The sequence below is a fragment of the Coccinella septempunctata genome, chromosome 1 (genome assembly GCF_907165205.1).
Source record: "Coccinella septempunctata chromosome 1, icCocSept1.1, whole genome shotgun sequence".
In the NCBI taxonomy this organism is placed as follows: Eukaryota; Metazoa; Arthropoda; class Insecta; order Coleoptera; family Coccinellidae; genus Coccinella; species Coccinella septempunctata.
This window is the reverse complement of record NC_058189.1, coordinates 69,706,235-69,729,861: the sequence shown is the minus strand read 5'-3', so window position 1 is coordinate 69,729,861 and position 23,627 is coordinate 69,706,235. Positions and strand designations below refer to the sequence as shown.

The window sequence follows — 23,627 nt, the reverse complement described above, 5'->3', positions numbered from 1 at the left end:
TTCAATCAACTCGACCTTCTTTCAATCAACAAATTAGGTGGCAAAATGAAACACAATAAATAACAGGCTATACTCTGATTCCAATAATGTTCAATTCACAACAACTGAATACTAAACCTACAGAATTTCGCGAACACTCTTCACTCTATAACCAAAAATTATGCTAAAACAGTAAAACTTTAAATTCTATTAAAAATGGAATTACTTTATACATCATGTGTGGATAAATTGCACAATTATATGTAAATAATGAGGAATAAATTTATTATGGATTTTTCCGCGGACACTGAATAATACAATGTATATAATACAGTTATTTAAACAACAATTCATTTAATCGGTGAATTTTCTGTTAACATTACGGCCAAACAGAGCTGTACGAATTTCTGGTACCAACTGCTGGGCGATAAGCTCTAATCTGGCTTCAAGAGTGTTATTAATCTTAATTCTGCCTTTCTGAGCTAGAAGTTCAACACCACCTGTTGTATCTTGGGCCAGATGGCTCTCATCGTCTACTTTTAAGGTTACCTCCTTACCACTTCCATCCTTGTATTTTTCTTCAACATTTGGAATGATTGATTTGATAAGATCTCTATCTTGTGGACGAACGCGAATCAAGACATTGGTCTCAAACAGCTGAAACAATTTTTTTCCAATTTCATAAACAATGAATAGAATTTTTTGGTTATAACAGTTGGCAACATTGCTAATTTAAGAATTTCAAATTGTTACCCCTAATTTGGGCTAAATGCATAGATAGCATAGACAAGAAAAATTTTCTCATAATAATGTGAAGTTGAAGATAACTGTTCACTGAGTAATTGGAAAGGGTTGCTTTTGTAGAAAGTGTAATTTGAGTGTGAATGCAGCAAGTAGCTTTGTAGTACACACCTGGTACAAGCCTTGGAGGATGAGAGACTCTAAAATCTCACCATACTTTCTCTGATCTCTGGTTACATCACCAAGCCTTTTACGAGCCTCTTCCAGAACATTTCTAACATGATCTTCACGAACTTTCAAAACTTTAAGTCGAGCTTGATTCAACATATTAGAGGATTGACTAGAAATAAATCACAAATTATGGAAGATTCTTCCAATGAGATAACCTTCATTGTAAAATTGCACACTGGCAAACAGTAAATATTGGGATCCTCCCATATGAAAAGTCACATGATCAACCTTATATTAGGAAAAACTTTAGATTAAATGGAATCCATTAGGAATAACTTACATTTTCTTTTGTAGTTCGACCTGTTTTTCCTTTTTCTCGTAGTACTCCATGATTTTCAATCTTTGCTGTTGGACCAAACGTCCTTTTTCGATGTTGAACTCTTCCTCAGCTTTTGCATCAATTTCCTCGGCCTTTTCGTTAGCTTCTTGCTCGATAAAAGCCATCATATGCTTGATCTGAAATCGGAAAATGTTTTAAATGAAACTTGTTATTAAATTTTAATTCAAATCTTGAAAAAATTTTGTGAAGTTTACCTGTTTTTGAACATCAGCATCGCTTAGGGCCATGGTTAATGTTTCGATGTGATTTCAATTCAATTAGAAAAATGATAAAACCTGGGGATTTTGTGTTTTTCTAACAATTTATAAATTGAGGAGGAACCTTGTAAGTAGAGCACTTAATTAAACAGGATTTTCATCGATCATATGATCGCTCTCCCACTTTAATAAACTTTGACAGTTATTTGGCAACTAGGGTTGCCAATGTTGCTATAAAAAATAAAATATTTTTGATTAAAAAATTCGAGGGGTTGGCACCATTTATAATTTTGTATGATATTCTTTGGGCTGTCCTGTCAAAAACTAACCTTAAACTTAACAGTCTATGGTCGTGGTGTACTGTCATATCTTTGTTTACAAATTTTGAATACTCAAATCAAAATATTACTTGAATCTTGATCTAATTTTACATTAGTCAGTTAATAATTTCATTCGATTATAAAAATGAATATGAATGTTGGTATGGCTATGCCTCCTCATCCCCAAGTTCTAGCTGCACAAGTCCAACAGCAACAACAGCAGCAGCAGCAACAGCAAGTGCAGCAGCAACAACAAGCACAACAGGCCTCCCAACAGATGTTAGATAATATGTCGAATATATCTAAAATTAAGGCTTTAATTGGACCTCTTCGTGAATCGTTAACGGTACGTTACGTATTAAAAATTGTTCATAAATCTTCTCATACCAGTCTTTTAGAACACGATCAAAACAGCTGCACAAACTCTCAATACTAACAGTCAAGTGGATGCTGGGAATTTGTAAGTTTGGTTCTTTTTTACTCAGGACAACTCATTCTGATTGATTTCAGGAAAGGGGTAGAGGTACAAGCACCTCGATTCGACAAGAATCTAGAAGAATTCTATTCTATATGTGATCAAATTGAACTACATTTGGTATGTTGAAATTTGTAGAGATATTCTTGATTTTGAATGATTATTTTTGTAGAAAACATCCATAAAGTGTTTGAGCCAAGCAGAGAGCAGTAATCGCTATCTCAATTTGACAGTTGCAGTAGGTCCTACTAGAAACGAAAACATGAATATAAATGAAAGCACGTTGAGTTATTCTCAGTTTTTGGCAACGGCCGGTTCTCAAGTATCATTCACTAAAGAAATTCACGACACACTTGTGGCTGCAGCTCAAAATATATGTCCATCAGACTGAATACAAAGTTAAGATAAGAATAATGTTTTATTACGAACATTCATTTACATATTTTCTAAAACATATATTCCTGCAAATTATTCAAGTTCATGTATGTACAATATTTAACTATCCTAAAATATATGTCTCTTTTATTTATACATTTTTGTTTGATTATCTATTTGATCGTGATTGTATAAATTCAACTGATCTTATTTTGGCAGATTTTTATCAGTCCTATTGAAGAGCATATTGAACATTCAGAAGGTGAATTTCGGTCCGAGAAATTCTTTTTTCAACCTGTACAGTGTGATTTCGAACCATTGAAAACCAGGGGTTAAGAGGTCGACACATAGTAAAAATACCGTGTGCAGAAAACAAATTTTTCTGAATTCTTGGTAGCAAAATAGTAAATATATGGCGAAGTAAGGAAGAACTGTCCAGAATATGAAAGCAGGGAAAAGGTCAAGACAGCTCTTTCTTAGGCTCGGTCCGGGTATGAAATTATTGGTGGTGTGGAATTCTTTGAGAGCGGCTTCTTTCTCTTTCCAAATGACGTCTAGAAACTTCTTCAGGTCTTCTTCCGATTTTGGTAGAGTTTGTGATGGGTACCTGAGAGATGAGTTTATAAATTCACCGTAGAAGGAAAAATTTAAAGGTTTTAACTCTAAAAACAAACTGAGAATACTTATGAATGTTTCATGCCTTTTTATGTGCAGTTTAACATGTTTGGGGAATTTTCCTTGCACCAAATGTTTCTCAGTCTGTGGGACAACGTCAGGATATACCAAAGTCAGATCGTACACAGCGTCCAGGCAGTTTTGTTTGAGCAACTGGCTGGACAAATAAGCGAAGCCTGTCGTTCTCGGGTGGAGCAGATAGTCGTATTTCTGAAAAATTCAGTCATTAAGACCGGAATTCTAGTCCACTATATCTTTTGAAAATTCTTATACCTGTAGATTATTCTTTCTGGCGTAAACGTCGCTTTTTTCCTTCGTTTCTTCGGTGAAATCTGTGCCTTCAGGAAAAACTACCATGCTGAATTTATACGAGAGTGCCTCTATGTAGTCGCACAGTTTTTTTAGAGTGTCCCTATCTGAGGTCCAAAATCTCCTGATGAATATCCAGAAAGACAGTTGCATCACCCAACCTTGAATCAGTGAATCACATATCTAAGATGATTGATCTTTGGAGGGATGCGTTGTACATTGAATTAAACTATTAAACACCAAAATGCCGTATTTTTTTCTCTTTTTATGCCTCTGATAATAGGACTGTGTGGACATCAAACTTTTTTGCTAAGTCGGAATTCTGAGATACAAGTCGGAATCCTGAGATATAAGTCGGAATTCTGAGATATAAGTCGGAATTCCGACTTGCAAGTCGGAATTCTGAGTTACAAGTCAAAATTCTGTGATACAAGTCGGAATTCTGAGATACAAGTCAGAATTCTGATGCTAGACAGTATAGTGGGTCTAGAATTGGTCGAATGCTTTGTTGCATTCGATTGTTGCCGAATCATCTGAACAAAATGTCCTCTGTAGAGCAGATTTGTCTCATTTAAGGCATGTATAGGCACATTTGGACCCTTAACCCACGCCTACCCTATCTCTTTTCTTTCAAAAGTTTTAACTGATGTTATTGATTCTGACAAGCTCATAGAGCTTCTGAAGGGTTCGTCGTTACCTACGGGGAATCAGGATAATATGTAAATATATCTGTAGTATCCATATATGCTCGTAGGGTGACAATAAGTCGATCGCTTCTTCGTGTTTTGACACGATTTCCGAAGGTCTTTCGCGAGCACTTTATAGGGATTACTAAGGACTAACGGCCAATTTAATAATCAAACTTAAAGTCCTTTCAATTTTAAAGCTTTTCTTTAACCCTACCGAAACTGACACTAAACGAAACTTAAAGTGACTTTAAACTTGATTATGAAACTGGATGTACGAATTTCGATAAAGTGCTCGAATCACTAAGAAGTAAGTAAGGAAGGTTTTGAAATGTTCTCAGGAGCATAACTCTCGGGAGTAAAAAAATACTCCAAGTACTTTCACAAGCACTGACCACGAAGCTTTGGCATGGGCGCCCGCAGAAACCCGCAGAAATTTTTTCAGGGGGGGCAAAATATCATCTACGATTAGTTTTACTGAAAGAAAAATTTCTCTAACGCTGTCTATCAGAATCTCAGGGGGGGCCGTGGCCCCCCCTGGCCCCCCCCTGCGGGCGCCCATGAGCTTTGGGGCAGCTCAGCTTGGTGCAACCGAAAAGAAAAATAGAATATCATTTTATTCTTCTAAAATTCCTCCAAGAAGAAGCCGCAAACATATTCACGGATCAAATGCAAAAACACAAAAGTCATTAGACCTATTTTAGCCCTCCTCCTGCCTTGCATCTCAAAATTCCGACTTGTATCTCGGAATCATAAAGTAAGTCAAGATGGGTCTGTTCTGTGCTCGGAATTCCGACTTGTACCACAGAATTCCGACTTGTATCACAGAATTCCGACTTGTATCACAGAATTCCGACTTGTATCACAGAATTCCGACTTGTATCACAGAATTCCGACTTGAATTCTGACACATATCTCAGAATTCCGACTTGCAAGTCGGAATTGTACATTTGGAATTTTTTTTTTTGGTGTGGCACTTCAGCGCTTTCGAATAATACAGAAGCGAAAACGTGTACATACCTCGGCTATGCAGGGTATTTCCGAAGGAAATGTTGATGTTTTTTCCGACAAAAGGTAGAACACATCAAAATAAACCATTTCAGCGAAAATCGGCTTTATAAAATATTAGGTATAACGACTTTAAAATATTTAAAGCAAGTGGCAGGAAAACGAAACAGATTACTGAACTCCGTCCTCCGTCATTTTTTGCAATAGTTTAGTAAATTTGGGACTAACCGAGTTTGGGGTCGTTTGAGAAGAGGGTACTACCCTCAGGGTAGTAGCATAGGAATAAGTTAGTTAGGTAAAAACAGTCAAGATAAAGTGTGGCAGACTCGAGACATTTTCCGTTGATACACTGTCATCTTTTTACGTAGAATCGACTGAAATAATGAAAAAATTCGATTTGTACATATTTCGAAAATACAATATAAGTTTTCATCATTTTTTCGTCGCGTTCAAATCAGCTATCTAACGATGCAAGATATACCGGGTGTGCCGTTTGAAATAAGACAGTAGTCATCTGTTCCCGCTCAACCGGATGTTGCAGAGGTTTGAAAATATTTTAGGAAGAATGATCACCGCCACACGCACGCATATGATTTTTTTTTACCTGCTCCAGGGACGTGTCTTATCCCATCCTTCAGGAGGAATTTGGTCGAATGTCTGTAGGAGGTTGTCCCTTCAACACAATGGTACAAAGACGGCCACAATACATTCCAGTCAGTCCTTGTCCTGTGGTTCATGACCAGAATCGACATTTCATTGGATCTTATGGCATCGCCAGTCACTTCTACCTCAGTCTTGCATAAAACTCTCGCAAGCACCTGCATTTTACAAAAATTATTGCAATGCATATGAGCGAAGTAGCCTGTTTTATAGTGAACCAATGCAATATAAATTAGTACTTACAGCTGGGTATTGTTGCCAAAATGTTATAATACCATCTGTCAAATATCTGTATAACTTGTTCGATAATAGCAGAATAGGTAAAATCGGACAGTACAAGCATACATAACCTGAAAATAATTTATTTATTCAGTCTATAAGGAAAATAATTCAAGAATATAAGAATATAGAAAATTCTATAATACTGAATTTTTCCTACACATAATTTGAATAAAGATCTCATCATTATTTCGATAAAGTGTTTTTCTATCCTAAACTCCAATCGCAACTACGCCTATGTTCGACATCATACTCACGCACCTGCCAATATGCTGGTGAACCACAGGTAGAAATACAAAATGCCGACGAAGTAACCCATTTCTAGCATCGAAATACCAATCGATCACATTTTAAACGAACCCTATGTATTTTCGGACTGCTCTAGCCACAGCACATTCTTTTTCTGCATTTGTACCTGCAAAAACGGACATTTTGTATGGGAGTTGTCGAAATCTACCCCACAAAACGGGGATTGAATCACGATTGGCCTGAAAACGGGATCGCAGCATCCTAGACAACTTTGTGCCGCCTGTGCGTATCGATTTTTTACACCACCAACCCCCGCTGTCGGTAATCTATAGACGGACGCTACTGAGCAAAGAGCGACGAGTTTTTCTAAGCTAGAGAAATGTTGGGTTGGATTTCATCCAGAAACTTTCCCCAAAATTAAAAAAAAAATTGACTTATACCTATTCACAAGCTTTTCACTAAAGTTTTACAAAAAACACACCACACGTAACTTCCTACTGCACTGGTTTCAGTAGTTTCCGCGATTCCCTGTTACTTGAAGGATGCGAAACAGTCGGAACACTGATATGTTGAGAAAATCGTGTTACTTTGATGAAGTATCAGTCAAATTTCCATTCAAGATAATAATTTATTCACCATAAATGGTCCAAGGATGTTTTGCTTACCAAAGTTCATCAAAGTTATATTAATTTTTTGTGACTTAAACGATTTCTCTAGTTCTCCATAGAAAACACCATAAAAAATCATCCATTTTTTTGGTCTCACATTGCCGATTGATGACAATAATTATGCTAATAATATGTAGATATTGACCACGTGGACGGCGGGTTGTAAAGGGATGAAAAATCAACTAATATTCATAAAATCTCTCACCTGTTCACTTATAGCATTGAAAACTTTTCGAACTGATTTACGTACCGTGAATTTTGTTGCGGAATTCGGAAAAAGACTCATGGTAAGCTGTCACGCCTTCAATCATGATAGATTATCCACTTCCAATTGATAACAATCTTTCAGAAATTCTATGGAACGTTTTATTTGTCTTTGATGCTTTTTTACTGTCGAAAGAATGATTCTAATCATTATTTTCCTAAATTTGAATTGAAATGTGCTTATTTTGTGCAAATATCGGTTATACTGTCGCCAACAAGATTCGATAATCCGTTGCTTATCAAAAATACGCTGATATTTTGGTGATATAAAGACAAAAAGCCCCACTGCATTCTATTTTATAAGTAGATATAAGCCGAAATAGCTCAGTTGGGAGAGCGTTAGACTGAAGATCTAAAGGTCCCTGGTTCGATCCCGGGTTTCGGCATAACTTTTTAATCAACGAATAGACCTTGAAATCCAGTTTCGAATAATATTCGATGCCTTATTATCATAGAATAGACGTTTATAAGTCTATGGTTATTATCTTCTCAATATTAACGTGCGTTCAAAAAAATTCGTCGTCAAGTAGGCTATGGAATTTTGAACGTCGATATTTCGTGTCTAAACGTAATTCTTAGCTCGTGCTTTACTATTTTCCAGGTGAACTGTCATTTTAGCATTTTGGGTCAATATTTATAGAGAATTAATAAACATTTTATTGAGAATCTTACTGTGATTTATTCATATGACTGAAGTAACTAGAACCTTCTTACAAAAAAACATACTACCACGATCAATTCAAGATTCATGTCTCTTACGTATGAAAATAGTGGACGGTTAAAATTTTTACGAAGAACTTTTCTAACCGCCTCAGATTGTTTGGATTCTTGTGATCTTACTCAATGAAAGAAATGCTTTCCGAAAGTTGGGTGAAATTTACAGGTAACCTTTTCTGAAAAGTGCCTTTCCGTACAAAATTACGATATATAGGTTAATGTCATCATTGTTTACATTTTAGGAAGATGAAGTAATTCAAGGAAAGACATACGTTCAGCCACCGAACATCAGCCTTCAAAATTTCATAGCCTACTTGACGACGAATTTTTTTGAACGCACGTTATTTATAATTATGAAGAGAGACGAATGAAGACTTAAACAAGCTTATATTCATTTTAAAATTTCATAAAAAATATTCCCATCTAATTTACAAGGTAATGTATATTTCAAGCAAACAGCTATATATTGTTCAAAACTTTCAGCATTTTTGGCTGAGCTCATTTAATGATCTCCTAATAAAACTTTCAAGTGAAAGAATACGCAGTGAAAAAGTATGGGTTTGAAAAAAAATTTTTTCAGAAGTAACATTTATTTGTTTGGATTTCATCAATATAGAATATGATAACACATAAATTGATGCACAACTATTAAATTACATTCATATTAGTTTAAACTCCATAGATGATCTCAGATCTGATAATTTTTTTACAAGTTATAATTAGCAGACATAGATACTTTACATCATATTACATTATAGGAATAAGCTACTATAACTATTGTTCTATCTTCATTGGCACATGAATTCACTTTTTCTTCTTTCAGTAATGAAAAATTTATATAAGATATAGATATATACAACAATTAATGAAAGAACCGAACAATATGAAATTTCGATGATCGACTACTTACTTTCATCAAAATATAAAATTCACTAACTTCTTCCTTACTTCATAAAGTTTAATTTCTATACTCTGAAAACCATGAGGCAAAATCACATTGATAGATATCAGAAATAGCGTATGAAACAAACAGATAATTCTGAAATAATGACTATAGAGAAAAAAGACGAATGAAGCTATCAAAAGAGCATTCCAAAATACAAAAGCCATACGAAGAATTGCGATATCTTTGCATTTCAAAATTCGTCCGTTGCTCATTTTAGGATTTTCGTGATATTCTTGAAGGAGATCTTCCTTTTTGTACCATAAATTTTCAAGGAACTTTTTCAGGCCACTTTCTGTTAGGGGAAGTTCATCCGCTGGATATCTAGAAGAAATATTTATAGGATTATTTCAAGTATCATGCAATATTTGTTCTATGTCCGTGATAATGTATGGATTCTGGTAGATTCCGATGGATTTATGGAAATTATAAAAGTTTTTGGTGAGTATAGAAAAAACTCTGAGTCATATCATATCAATCTCTCTCGCTGAAGCAAATCTCAAATTTTCACAACTATGTTTGAAATCAGCATAATTCTTGATGAAGACATAGATAATAAGATTTACCTTTCCACGTGAATCTTGATTTTCCTCGGAAAATTACCTCGTAGTAAAATTTTCTCATTTTGTGGAATACAATCCTGATAGAATATCGTTATGTCGTAAACTGCCCCCAAAGATTTTTCTTCCATTAGCTTATTGGCCAAAAACGCGAATCCAGTTGTTCTAGGATGAAGAACGTGTTTATATTGCTGAAAAAAAATTCGTTTTGGTGAACGAGATTCATAATAAGGTTTGCTAAATTGAAGGAAGGGGATATCATACCTTCAAGTTATTTTTCAGGGCAAACTCATCGCTCTTTTTTTTGGTACCTTCGGTGAAATCAGTCCCCTCAGGAAAAATCAGAACGCTGCATTTGTAAGATAGGGCCGATATGTATCCACAAAAACTTTCCAAGATTTTTTTGTCGGCAATCCAACACCTCCTTATGAATATCGAGAATGTTAGCTGCATCACCCAGCCTGCAGAAGGAAAATTTCAGTAGGAGAATCGTGATCACGAAGTTATTCTTCCAATAACCTAATTTTTCTCTCACCTGGCCCAGGAAAATGTCTGATCATATCTTTCAACACGAATTTCGTCGAAAATTTATACTTGTTTTTCCCACAAATGGCATGATGAAGTGCTGCCCATAGAAAATTCCAATCAGTTCTTGTCCGATGGTTCATAACAATAATCGACATTTCATCGGAGTTGATGGTATCTCCAGTAACTTCAATATCGCATTTAATCAAGAACTGAAGTAAAGCCTGAAAGAAATTTGTGCATCAGGATCGGGCCACTAAATGGAAAAAACAACTTCAAAACTGAAAACATATGCAGAAATAAGGCTTATGGATAATTTGCCCCACCTGAGGATGCTTTTAAGATGACGAAACACGTATACTGGCTTTATACAATCGTTGTGGTAAAAATCACGGTGTTTAGTTTGTAATAACTTTTAAGATTCTTTGGAGAGTATGAAATATGTATGGATACATGAAGATATCTTAGTATTCAGATATACTGAGTGATGAAAGAGACATAAAAACACCAAGTGATAGAATTGATGAAGTTTTATCAATCTTCTTGATCTAGCCATGATGTGTCAGAGCAGCTCAAAGCATTTTGTGACACAATCACAGGACTTATTTAGACAAAGCTCTAGTTCCACCAACTTCAGTAATTTTCGAAAATAATTGCAAAAAGTGGGACTACTAGCGAAGAGATATTAAAATATGCCAAATATCCACTTGGTATTTCCGAATTTACCTCAGATGATTAGAATTATTGAAAAACACTCATTTACGTTTCCATTCTCATCAGTCTAAAGTAAATTTTACCCAACCCTGTATAATTCACTAAATATGTACATAGTAGAAGAATATGAGCAAGAATTAGATACTCTAGTGGTAGTGAACAGAAGAATGCTGTGCTGTGCGAATTTTTTCATTATCATATACTCACAGTAGCGTAAGACTGCCAGAAAGTGAAGATGATGTCTGTTAGACATCTATAAAGTTTATTCGAAATTAATAATACTGGCAATAAATGACAGTACAAACAAAAATAACCTGCAACAGAAACAATTTGAATTTGGCCGTCATTTTACCATAATTAAACTTCATTGATGCGATGTACCAATCAAGCAATAACTTTTTATTCGTTTCGAGTATACACGCACAAATGTTTCAACAGTGAGGTCAAAAGAAACACTCTTTCTCTTTACCTTTTTTTTCGAATCGGCTCGGTTTAAAAGATACAGTTTGTTGAAAAACCATTAAAAAAAAATTATTTTTATTTGTTTCATCGAATGAAATGAATTTCGGAATATAGTTTTTCATTTATTTGATGAATCCTTTTCTAACACAAGATATCACCCACGTCTCTCAGTTTTCTCATTACGTACAATGAAAATACCAAAAATTCGAAGAACCCAACTCGTGAAACTAGATTTGACGCTATCTTAGAACGTTTTGTAAAATGAAAGTATTCTTCATATTTTCTCTTATAATGCGCTGTTTTCGAGTAATTCGTCCAAAATTATAAAGTATCTGTGAAATTCGAATTATTGGATACTTTGGCTGAATACAACTCTGTTCAAAAGATCCACAGATGTGTAGTGTCACAGACTTAGCTATGTATTCTAAAGGTTATTTTGTTGGCACAGCTCATTATGAAAACTGAAAATAGCTATATATTTTTATCAGGGCCGAATCGGAAAAAATGGTATGGGAAAAAAGTGTTTCTTTTTACCTCAAGAACCTACGGTTAAAATATTCGTACGAGTCAAAGACTCACTGTGTATATGTATCTGTATCTAAAGTGAATCGTATCAATAAGGTCTTTTGCTTAAATTTTCATTAAGCAGTCTTATTTTATACAGTAGGTGATCAAAACTCGATAAACCTCATTTCGATTCAAATTTTATGCTTCGTACTCACACTTTATTGAACATCCTACTTTTTAAGATTCAATTTCTGACTATTCGGAGAGATAGGTAAACAGAGGAAATCCATTTTTATCGTCCCTACTTTGAATAAGTTATAAGAGACTTCCAAAGTCCAACTCTTTTATATGAGATAAGTTCATGAGAGAAACCTTTATTGGAAGAACTCGTGCAATAGATAGTGAGCGATACGGATATGTACTTAAATATTGATGACCTTCAATCGACAAAATCATATTCTTTCGAGAAAAACTCATTTCTTCATGAAATTGAATGAAACATCTTACAAAAGTTCTGGAATTATCACTATACACACTATAAATAATATTCTGTTAATCGAAATGAATGAAATCTCATTCATATATACATACATACCTGCTAAAATCGTTGAATAGCAACAGAAACAATACAAAAACCCAACAAAACTCGCCATGATTACCAATTTTTTCGTCACATATTCACAACCAGTTCATCTTTTCGACAGTTTCTTCTGGAAAAAGGAGGATGGTTTAGTTTCACCGACATCCTGAAGGTCTGCACTCCGAATGAAATATTCGTTCGGGTCCATGAAGATGTGAGGCTTATTGATTTTCCCAGATTCCCAACGAGCGAACCTGGGAGAACACTGATCGTGGATGTTCCAGAACAGACGCAGCTTTGGTCAGTTCCCTCTGCTGCCCTGTTCTTTCAGAACTGGCCAGAGTTAATCTTCTTATTTATCAAGCCTTACAGACAATTATTGCCAGGTTAAAAGAGCAGTTTTATTTCGTTACACTTTTGTAGGCAACTTCCTATTTCAATTTTATTCAACGGGGTTGTTAAAACACTGCTCGAACATAGGAATATTCGGTAGAAAATTTACGTTTTGCACTTGTATCAAATTTTCAGTAACTGCAATATACAAACTCCATATCTCAAAGAAGTGGCATTTTTGATGCCAGGAGGATTTACCTCCTGAGTCTTTAGTTTACACCCTGCATATGGAGTATAAGGTTTATGCCCTGAATGCATCGCTTTCGAGATACAGGGTGTGGGATATGGATATCGGATGATAGCCTGCCAGAAATTATTTGAGCATCGTTGAACATGTGAACTAACCTTAATTAACATCATCTTCCTAGATGGATCGTGTATCGATATTGAATGTCTCATTAGCTGGCACTATTCTGCTCCCGGAAAATTAGTTCCAAGAAATAGCCAATTAGGCCACTGAGCGCAGTAATGGAATAGTCCAGTACACTGATGGATAGTGCAGAAATAATATTACGGCCATTGAGAATTTGAAATAACGGAGCAAGGATAGGGGGACACTTTAACCCATCTAGAATGCAGGCTCCACGTTTTCAAGAATGTTTTTTTAGGGTAAGAATTTTAACCCTTCAAAAACATAAACCAACTCATTACGTTTCATGATAATTAATCAACCTTTGTTCATAAAATGACTTTATGAGTGACATCCATTTCTGGCACATAAGGTTAAGGTTGCCATTTGAAGTACTCAACTACCCTACAAACCTGTTGGCAGGGCCGTAGCGAAGAGATTTTCCAAGGGGTTGGGAAACTCGAATTTTGGCACCCCTTTTTCGAAAAAAACATACAAAATATCAAAAAATACCAAAATATGGAAAATATGTATTTTGATAGGTAATACAAATACAGATCGTTTATACAGGGCGACTCATACAATTATTAACAGTCGATTCTTGAGGTCCAAATTTTTCCGATTCGGCCCTGATAAAAGTATCTAGCCATTTTAAGTCCATATAATAAGCTATGCCACCCCTAGAGAATCAAAATTCCTTCAGAATAACAAGCTATGATACTTCACATCTGTGCATCTTTTAAATAGAGTTGCATTCAGCCAAAGTAATAAATTTTTCGAATATCAAGGATATTTTTTATTCCTTCACATCAAATAACTCGAAAACGGCGCATTATCCGAAAAAATATGAGGGATACTTTTATTTACAAAACGTTCAAACATCCATTAGAGCTTGTAACTTAGTTTCAAAAGTTGGGTTCTTTGAATTTTTGGTATTTTTATGGTACCTAATGGTGATAATGAACGGTGGGGCCGAGATAGATGAAATCTTGACATTTATACCAAGAAGAGTTGCTCTTTCAGAAAATGTGCCACATTCGGATCTACGATGATTTTTCTGGAAGATATGCGACTTGAAAGTTGACCTTCGAAAAAATTCCCAAAAAGTTGGGTTCAGTTAAAACTTCCTCACCTCAAGACCGAACGGTTGTGCCGAATTGGATGAAATTCTCAGATTTATTACTAGAAGAGCTACTCTTTCAAAATATGTATGACATATAGATCTACATTCCATTTTCCTGAAAGATACGCGTCTCGAAATTTGACCTTCGAAAAATTCCCAAAAAGTTGGGTTCAGTTAAAATTTCTTCAAGATGGAACGGTTGCGCCGAAGTGGATGAAATGTCGAGATTTATCACTAGAATGGTTGCTCTTTCAGAGTATGAATCACGTTTGAATCTATTATGATTTTTCTGTTGAAAAATGGAAATATTAAAAATTTGATTTTCTGGTGAACAGTGATAGATATCCGAAAGTTTGGTGAGCAAATATAGGTTTTCGAACAAACTAAATCTACTGCGAGCTATTTCGAAAGCCTATTTCTCTTATTTTAGATTTTCATCCTTGAAATTTTTCAAAAACTCCAATTTCCAATCTGCGATATCTAATGTTATAATCGAATTGGGATTTCCGGTTATATAATCAGTGTTACCTAGGCTTCAACCCTAGCACAAAAACGATTTCGTCGATTTCGAAAATCTCGATTGTTTGGGTCAAAAACTCGGTCAAAAATGAGCAAGGGGTTAGGCCCTCCTAAAATGACCTACTTGCTACTCTGTCTGAAAATCAGGATTGCTTATTAGTGTCTTAGAATAACGTAGATGTGAGAGAAAGATTAATCAAACTAATGAAAAACAATATTCTGAAAGTTGATTCGATTGAACTGTTTGAGAGATAAAAAGTAAATTACATTTTTTTATGGTTTTTCAACAGCCTGTATCTTTCAAACCGAGCCGCTTCAGAAAAAATGGTAAGGAAGAAAAGTGTTTCTTTTTACTTCAAGAATCTGCTGTTGGAATATTTGTACGAGTCAAAGGCTCACCCTGTATAGCGAGGGCTGGAGGGCCCTGCCTGATATGGAGGTTGGAAGACAAATTCCCCAACTATACATAAAAAGTTCCCTAATTTAAAGTGAAAATCGACCTATACCAGCATATTTCTACCAAATAGTAAATTCCGATGACTTTTACTCATCAGTTCAATCAAAAGTATAAATAAATTGAAAATTGCAATTCCAACCACGCGTTTCTGAAGAACATCAAGATAAAACTCACCTTTGTGGAACTCAGAATTCGATTTCTATCTATATACTGGACTGAACCAAGCAGTAGCACGTCTTTTCAATTCACCACTGAACTAGTTTTCATCGAAGATCCCTCGTGGAAACCTCATAAATGTAACTTTTCCGACGAGACTTGCCTTATCCAATTATGCCGTTCGATCCACATCCTATGATTAGAAGCGATATGCTTTTTAGGTATCCTTCTTTCCGTCTTCAATCGCCATATTTTTTTGAGTTTACTGTCGCATCAGAAGCCATCTGAGGATATCTCACAATAGGGTGACAACTGTTTGAAATATGTCATCATTTTCCTTCAAAATTCAAACCGTCAACATGCATTAACATCAGGGCTTCACATTCATCCATTAATTTTCCAAATTCCAGTGAAAAATCGAACAATATGGGTATCTTGGACGACTTGATGGACCTGGATAGCTACAAACATCCACCGTTTATGTTCATTCTCTGGTGGGCTTTCCTAATTCGTGATGTTTTGCCCAGTTTTGGCGGTGGTGGTGGAGGTTCTCCCCCTCCAGCTGAAGAAGCCCCAGCATAGAAGTATACATTTAGCAAAAGTTTAGGATCGCTGGAAGCACCTTCATCCATTATATCTCGAAAATACAGTTCTGGAAATGAAAGTATCAGATTGACTTGAACAGTTCGGAAGCAAAGAAACATACTGCCAAACTAGGAAGAAGAAGTTGCTTAAATATTGAAGAAGAAAGCTCTGGAAAGTAATTTTCCTGTTGAAGCAGTGGCAATAATTGAAATCAGTTTGTTTCAAGAGTACCAAATAGTTTGCTTAACATCGAATGTAAAATGATTCATAATTCATCATGAAGATATTAAATTTCATTTGACTATGGATAAGTTTTAGTATTATTACTCCCGACAATACAAATCTTGAAGACAGATCTACCCGGTTTTCCATCATTTTGAAAAAATTCACAAAAAGTTGGGTTTAGTTAAAAATTTCTCAAGACTGAAAGGTTGTACCAGGGTGGATGAAATGTCGAGATTTATCACTAGAAGGGTTGCTCTTTTAGAGTATGTATCACGTTTAAATCTACTTTGATTTTTCTATATGAAAGTTGAAGAATGGAAACATTGAAAATTTGATTTTCTAGTAAACAGTGTTAGATATCTGAAGATTTGGTAAGCACATATAGTTTTTCGAACACGCTCAATCTATTGCGAGCAATTTCGAAAGCCTATTTCTCTTAGTTTATATTTTCATCTCCGAAATGGCATTTTTCAAAAATTGCGAATTTCAATCTGCGATATCTCCTGCTATATTCATCTTATCCAATTGTGATTTCCATTTCTATAATAAGCGTTGCCTAGGCTTCCAACACAAAAACTCGATTTCGAAATTTTTTTGGGTCAAAAATGAGCAAGGGCTTAGATCCCCTAAAATGACCTATGTATTTGCTACTCTGTCTGAAAATCACGATGTTCTATTACCTCGGATATGGAGTGCATAAAATTTGTTTTGAAGATGCTGGAAACCCAAACAGTTGATGATTCAATAAGGAATTGCACTTCAGAGAGCTGTTCGAAGTCAACTCGAAAATGAGAAGTGGAAAAACAAAACAAAATTATAGTTTCTCCTAAACAGTGCCAGGTATTTGATATTTTTGTAGGAAAATATATGTTTTCGAACACGCTGAATCTATTGCGAGCAATTTCGTGAACCCTTTCGTATAGATTTTCATCTTCGAAATGGCATTTTTCAAAAATTGCAAATTTTCCTTGAGAATTCATCAAGTCCTAACGGTTGCGCCGAGATGGATGAAATCTTGAGATTTATCACGAGAAGGAGTTGCTCTTTCAGAATATGTATAACATTCAGATCTAAGATGATTTTCCTGAAAGATACGTGACTTGAAAGTTGACCTTCGAAGAATTACCAAAAAGATGGAGTCAGTTAAAACTTCCTCAAGACTCGAAAGTAGACCGAACAGATTTATTACTAAAAGAATTGCGCTTGTAGAATATGTATCACATTTGGATCTATAATGATTTTCCTGGAAGAAAAACCACTCGAAATTTGACCATCGAAAAATTCCCAAAAAGATGGGGTCAGTTAAAACTTCCTCAAGACCGAATGGTTGTGCCGAAATGGACGAAATTTTCAGATTTATTACTAGAAGAGTTGCGCTTGCACAATATGTATCACATTTAGATCTTCGATGATTTTCCTGGAAGAAAAACTACTCGAAAGTTGAAAGAGTTGTTCTTTCAGAATATGTATCACATTTAGATCTACGATAATTTTCCTGGAAGAAAAACTACTCGAAATTTGACTTTCTGAAATTTCCCAAAAAGTTGGTTTCAGCTAAAACTTCCTCAAGACCCAAAGTTCCTGCCGAATTGAATGAAATTCTCAGATTTATTACTAGAAGAGTTGCGCTTGGAGAATATGTATTACATTCAAATCTACGATGATTTTCCTGGAAGAAAAACTACTCGAAAGTTGACCTTCGAAAATTTCGAAAAAGAAGGGGTCAGTTGAAACTTCCTAAAGACCGAACAGTTGCTCCGGGATATATGACAATCTCAAATTTATTACTTGAAGAGCTGTTCATTCAGAATATGTATCACATTTAGATCTACGATAATTTTCCTGTGAGAAAAACTACTCGAAAGTTGACCTTCTAAAATTTCCCAAAAAGAGGGAAACTTCTTCAAGACCGAACGGTTGCTCCGAGATGGTTAACATTTTGAAATTTATCACAAAAAGAGTTGCTCTTTCAGAATCTGTATCACATTAAAATCTACATTAATTTTCCTGGAAGATACGCGACTCCAAATTTAGCCCAAATTTAGCGGTTAGGTTCCAATTCGTTTTAACAGTAGGTATATTCATTTTACACATCGCCATTTCGCTAACGCATTTTGAATACTCAGTCTGTTAATACTGTTGCCAGAACATCAATTCATCCTAAATTTAATTTTTATAAATAAATGAATATTTTCAAAATAGGTCATACGTATTTTCTGTTCTGTTTTGTGTTATTTGGTTCGTTTTTCAACACTGTTTCTTAAATAGCTTGCAATGAAGCACGTCCAAAACGTGACATTTTCAATGGATAATGTTTTTGACTGACGTAGATTGGAATTACCATGGATATGATCTGTGAAATTATCGCAGGGTTCTTTCGCTGTCTACAATGCAATTATCGTTATCATTTTGCTATAATTGTGTAATGAATCCCAGTTTTCTAAGAAAATTGGAGTTCATTTTAGTGCATTCTCTTCATTTCACATTTCCGCCTTTGACAATATTTAATTGTCAAATCTTCAGTGCTTTCATTCCGATAGGCAGAGTAAATGTAAAAAACCGTTTATCTGTGTTTAAAGTTGTTTTTCTTGCATGCCTTTGAGGATTTCGACATTTTTCTGATGTTGATATGCGATAAACCGGAGTTGACGACGTTTTTCACTCTTGTCGCATTCTGGAATTTTCAGATTATTAACGTGTGGGGGGATTTGCCTATAAAAGCAGATTTTCCCCCGCGACCCTCTCTTTTACTCTTTAGTCTCTTTTGTCACTTGACGCTCTTTACTCTCTTTTCTCTTGTCTCTGCGATTATGTGCCCGACTAGCCGATCAACGAATTTAGAAATAATTTTGTGTTATGAAGGTAGTGCTCTTAGAAATTAATTTTTATTTTTCGTTTTTTTTCCGCGAGTGCCTTGAATAAAGGAGGTAGGTCCCCGTCTACACCGTTCAGTTTCTTTATTAGACCTACACCGGTTACTTCTTTGACACTGCTGTACTGTATCGCTTTCTGTTATCTTTTGCCGTACTTTACCCTGTTTCGCGAGTATGACTTTTATCTTCGCTATCAGTCATGGTGCGTAAGCCCTTGGGGTAATGAAGAGAAAGTCCCGTCAACCCCCTGTTCGCGTTCCGCGTCATAAGTGTTGAAATCGAAATCTCTTCTTTTCTATCAGTCATGGTGCGTAAGCCCTTGGGGTAGAGAATAAGAGATACCGCTCGTCGTCAGTGAAATCCCGTAGTTGCGCTAAAAATAGACCTTTTCTTCGCTATCAGTCATGGAGCGTTAGCCCTTGGGGTAGCGAATAAAAGTCTCGAATAGATCCGCCCTGGTTGTGTTTCTTTTCATTTCTGGAGAAATACAATTAATTACATTCCGACACCGTATAGCAAGTCATTTCACTTCGCGAGGTCATCCTTAGTATCCATTTCGTCAATTCTGGTTGGCGCATTTTATTGAACAACCTTTGATTTTTCACTGTACCCGGTATAAACTTTATAAAGTGCTCGTGATCGGATCGAATTTCCCGAATGTATGTTTTCTGATCGATTCGCTCATATTTCATACCTACACATATTTCCGTTGTATATATAATCAGTTTCCGAAGGTGTGAATAAACTGGTACATCATTTGATTTTGACTACTTCGTTATCGCTACCACCCTAGATAACAGTGAACTCTGTCTGCGACTAGCAGCTACTCTGGTAGGTTTGCTATTATTCCTAGTGAAAAGAATAGCTGGCGCTCGAGATAAGTTTCTCCGAGGAAACCACGTTACAATTGCACTGTATTTACATGGGATTTTTAGCAGGAAGTAAATATTCTCAATATAACTTGACTATTTCGGAATAACACACGTGTTTTCATTAGGGTGTCGTTAAGTTAACCCTCTAATACCCAAGTCCGCCTTGAGACTGGTTGCATATAAGTGAATACAAAATTATTCTGCCCATGTCCGCCTTCAGTATAGGTTCATTTTGTGAGAACAGGTGTTAATGTAAATCAGTTAACTATTTGCGAAAAAAAGATGTAGATTACTTAAGCTAATTTGAAACTATACGGAAATAATCATAAAAAAGGAAAAAAAACTTGGGCATTAGAGGGTTAATGAGTGGCTTCACCCTTTAACGCGTGAAAACCGCCAGTTTCCCCCCGAAGTTCCGAAATATTCAATCCGCCGCTCCCCCTCACGTGCAACCCATTTAAAAACCGTCAAAAAGTTCGGAGATATCGTCACGTATTTCCGGTATTCCTCGGACTAAAAAGTAAAAGAGGACCACATTCTCGATATATACTCATTATTGATATTCGCAACGCGCAGGTCGAAGCCGTCGAGCGCCACATCTCGAAACCACCACCGCGCAACCCCGCGTTCGCGACGCCGAAAACTACCCGACGTCAGTTGACGTCGCGACGCGCCACAAGCCGGAAGCGAGTCAGAAGCTTAAAGCGACGATAAAGTAACGTCATGTTCCACTGACTTCCATCTGGTCGATCTTTAAGAACGTCACAGTAAAGTAAGTCATTGTAAACCTCCCCTCGTGGGTTTCTCTGAATTTTCTCCCGATCTGTATATGCCTCTTTTTACCGGAGTTCCGATATAGGTTAAGTTGCCACCGCAAGGTTGTATGTCATTGTCGGAAATAGGGTTATGTGCGAGGTATATATCGTATGACGTTGATGCGAGGCGATAAGAATCCCCTGTTATTTTGATTGCCGCCCATTGTTTGTTGTGTTTGGGTTCTGGTATTGCGTGTCGTTAATACGTGGCGAAGATGGGGAGGTTTTGTTCGGCTTTTGTTCTGGATGTCTGCCGCGATTTAGATGAGAGTGATAGAGGGTTGTTGCTGTTGGGAGATAGAGCGTGCTTTTGTTCACTTTGAAGATTCATTGCTTTCCAGACTGGAAATAACTGGATAAAGTTCCATTTCCGTTTGAATGAATCTGGTGAAAAAACGTTGAATTATATATTATTCGTTCATAACTCAAATTACCAAAATATAATATATTAATGATAGGTGTATGATCTATAATACTTTCTTGATAATTCATCGTTAAAATCTAGAGGAACAATATGCATTATGCATACTCAGTCTTATTTTCTATATTTGCTATAATTGCTTTGAATGAAAACTTTTATTATCACCTCCAAATAATTATAAGTATTTGAAGGTGAGGTATTTTTTTAACAGAAGGTAGAACTGGTTAAAATGAAGCGTTCCACCACAAATCACTTCTACAAAACTTTCAAAATGACAAAGTTGCACAAAAAATTGAAAATGATTACTGAAATAGATCCTATTACGACTCTAGATCATTTGTTATCTCAATTATCGTAAAGTAATGGGAAAAAACTCATCTCGTGATGACTGACTCAACCATATGTTAAGGATATTGACCTCTTCGATTTTTACGTGAGAATGAAAATGGAAACTTAGGCCATCACAATCTTCTTCTTGTTTAAACCTTCCAACAATCGTCGTAAAAATGGGATAAAATAGGGTGACAATACAATTTGACAACATGAGCACTTTCGATAAACTTTCTCAGCTTTCATAAATACTGAAAATTTATAGATATTTTTGTCAAGAGGTACCTACTCAACATTACAACCGTACATTTTATGACCAACTCCTTCGCCATTCTGCAACTAGGTCCTTCGGAATGATACGAAATAGGAGATAGGTACATATTTTAATTCTGATATTAATAGTTGCAGAAAAACATCCATGTATTAATTTAAATTGTGCTGAAAAGACAAGTTTGTGTATGAGGGAGTATATGATATATCTTTCTTTAATTCTTGTTGAAGAGCTCAAATATAGACTCATACGCCTTTAAACTAATCTCTGTCAAGATTATCATGTAAGTCACACGCTGTCAACCGAAAGTGGGTGAGAAAAAAAACTCTCTTTGCCTTAATTAATCTTCCTGAAGAAAGAAAACACTCCTCTCTGTATAACTTCATTTTTGTCTCTTTTTTTTTACATCGCTATTAGTATCTCATCTCATTGGTGTTATGATACCATTTGAAGTTAAATTTATCCAACGATTAGAATGCCTCGAGGGAAGTTTTCGTGTACTAGAATATTCACACAGATGAAGTCGTGTTTTGAGAGAGGAGCAATTGGATTTTAGATCATAACTGAACTAGTTGAGGGATATATTCCCCAGAGATATCTCGGATTTAAGAAATAGGCCAATCATGAAAAGAAGTGAAATTGTTAAAGTCCGTGCAACCAATATACAGGGTGACTAATTGACTCGTACAAATAATTCAACAGTAGCTTGAGGTCAAGAGGAACGATTTTTTCCTTAATGATTTTTTTCGAATCGGCTCGGTTTGAAAGATACAGGTTTGAAAAAAACGGTTTCATCGAATGAAATGGATTTCGGAATATAGTTATTCATTGATTTGATGAATCTTTTTCGAACACAAGATATTATCCACGTGTTCCAGTTTTCTCATTATGATTATTACGTACTATAAAAGTACCAAAAACGCAAAGAACCCTTGATCCTAAGATTTGTAAAATAAAAAGTTTTCCTCATATTTCCTCTTATAATGCTCCGTTTTCGAGTAATTTGATATTACAAAATCAAATAGTATCTTTGAAATTTGAAAAATTGTGTACTTTGGCTGAATGCCAAATGTGTTTGAAAGATCCACAGATGTGTAGTGTCAAAAATTTTGCCTGCTATTCAGAAGGTAATTTTGTTTTTCCAGGGTTAGCAAAGCTCATTATAAACACTTAAAATGGCTATATCTTTTTATCAGGGCCGAAGTGTTTCTTTTTAGCTCGAGCATCTACTGTTAAAATATTTGTACGAGTCAAAGACTCACCCTGTATAACAAAAAACTGACTTTAGATATTGTTTATTGTTTTATATTTAGTGGTCCGAATGACTAAACCCTCGACTAAACCACAGCATTTCTGTGTCGAAATATTCAAGTATTCAATTTTGTTGCAAACATAGAATATAAAATACCAGGGAGGAGCATCTTGGGCTTTTTCTTTGAAAAATTTTGCGAACGGAAATAGCCATATTAGAGTACCTTGTGTGACTCATCAGTCATGTGTGTTTAACACCATAATAGAAGGTTATGCCTATGGTTTTTCTTCATAATAGACCTAATATCAATAAATTCGATATTAGATCTATGTTCTCCATCAACATTTGTTTTCATTGCTGTCAAAGTTGTAAACAAATACATATTTTAAAATGGTTAGTTGAGTTGTTCATCTTGTGGCTTTACGAAAACAAAAGGATGTTGGTAAAACATCTCACAGGTAAATATTTCACCTGCTCAATATTTAATATATTTGAAATATATTTTAATACAGGAGTCTGCCA

At 35.5% G+C, this 23,627-nt stretch overlaps 3 protein-coding genes and 1 non-coding gene across 4 annotated transcripts; 2 read left to right on the top strand and 2 right to left on the bottom strand.

Moving 5' to 3' along the window:
- Positions 1 to 60: 60 nt before the first annotated feature.
- Positions 61 to 1,683, bottom strand: LOC123322969 (V-type proton ATPase subunit E). The gene is made up of 4 exons (XM_044911091.1): positions 1,486 to 1,683; positions 1,232 to 1,407; positions 892 to 1,060; positions 61 to 636 (listed from the first exon to the last, which is right to left on the bottom strand). The coding sequence occupies exons 1-4, from the start codon at positions 1,516 to 1,518 to the stop codon at positions 334 to 336; spliced, it is 681 nt and encodes a 226-aa protein (XP_044767026.1). The 5' UTR covers positions 1,519 to 1,683; the 3' UTR covers positions 61 to 333.
- A 148-nt stretch (positions 1,684 to 1,831) lies between these two features.
- LOC123322970 (mediator of RNA polymerase II transcription subunit 29) lies at positions 1,832 to 2,814 on the top strand. Its single transcript, XM_044911092.1, has 4 exons — positions 1,832 to 2,154; positions 2,207 to 2,268; positions 2,319 to 2,403; positions 2,456 to 2,814. Exons 1-4 carry the CDS (start codon positions 1,954 to 1,956, stop codon positions 2,672 to 2,674), a joined length of 567 nt encoding a protein of 188 aa, XP_044767027.1. The 5' UTR covers positions 1,832 to 1,953; the 3' UTR covers positions 2,675 to 2,814.
- A 96-nt stretch (positions 2,815 to 2,910) lies between these two features.
- LOC123307670 lies at positions 2,911 to 12,690 on the bottom strand. Its single transcript, XM_044890073.1, has 13 exons — positions 12,480 to 12,690; positions 11,123 to 11,229; positions 10,212 to 10,425; positions 9,941 to 10,137; positions 9,683 to 9,867; positions 9,107 to 9,440; positions 6,691 to 6,763; positions 6,537 to 6,596; positions 6,240 to 6,346; positions 5,941 to 6,154; positions 3,607 to 3,803; positions 3,359 to 3,543; positions 2,911 to 3,265 (listed from the first exon to the last, which is right to left on the bottom strand). Exons 1-13 carry the CDS (start codon positions 12,535 to 12,537, stop codon positions 2,914 to 2,916), a joined length of 2,283 nt encoding a protein of 760 aa, XP_044746008.1. The 5' UTR covers positions 12,538 to 12,690; the 3' UTR covers positions 2,911 to 2,913.
- On the top strand, positions 7,770 to 7,842 carry Trnaf-gaa. Its single transcript has one exon. It is a non-coding gene; the product is annotated as a tRNA-Phe (tRNA).
- Positions 12,691 to 23,627: the final 10,937 nt, after the last annotated feature.

Coding starts and splice junctions, on each gene's coding strand:
- LOC123322970 (XM_044911092.1), top strand. CDS start 1,954: ATGAATATGAATGTTGGTATGGCTATGCCTCCTCATCCCCAAGTTCTA. Junction 2,155..2,206: donor CTCTTCGTGAATCGTTAACG/GTACGTTACGTA, acceptor CCAGTCTTTTAG/AACACGATCAAAACAGCTGC. Junction 2,404..2,455: donor ATCAAATTGAACTACATTTG/GTATGTTGAAAT, acceptor TTATTTTTGTAG/AAAACATCCATAAAGTGTTT.
- LOC123307670 (XM_044890073.1), bottom strand. CDS start 12,537: ATGGCGAGTTTTGTTGGGTTTTTGTATTGTTTCTGTTGCTATTCAACG. Junction 10,138..10,211: donor CAGACATTTTCCTGGGCCAG/GTGAGAGAAAAA, acceptor TTCCTTCTGCAG/GCTGGGTGATGCAGCTAACA. Junction 6,597..6,690: donor CAAAATGTCCGTTTTTGCAG/GTACAAATGCAG, acceptor TTTCGATGCTAG/AAATGGGTTACTTCGTCGGC.
- LOC123322969 (XM_044911091.1), bottom strand. CDS start 1,518: ATGGCCCTAAGCGATGCTGATGTTCAAAAACAG. Junction 1,408..1,485: donor ATGCTGATGTTCAAAAACAG/GTAAACTTCACA, acceptor TTCCGATTTCAG/ATCAAGCATATGATGGCTTT. Junction 637..891: donor TCCTCCAAGGCTTGTACCAG/GTGTGTACTACA, acceptor AAATTGTTTCAG/CTGTTTGAGACCAATGTCTT.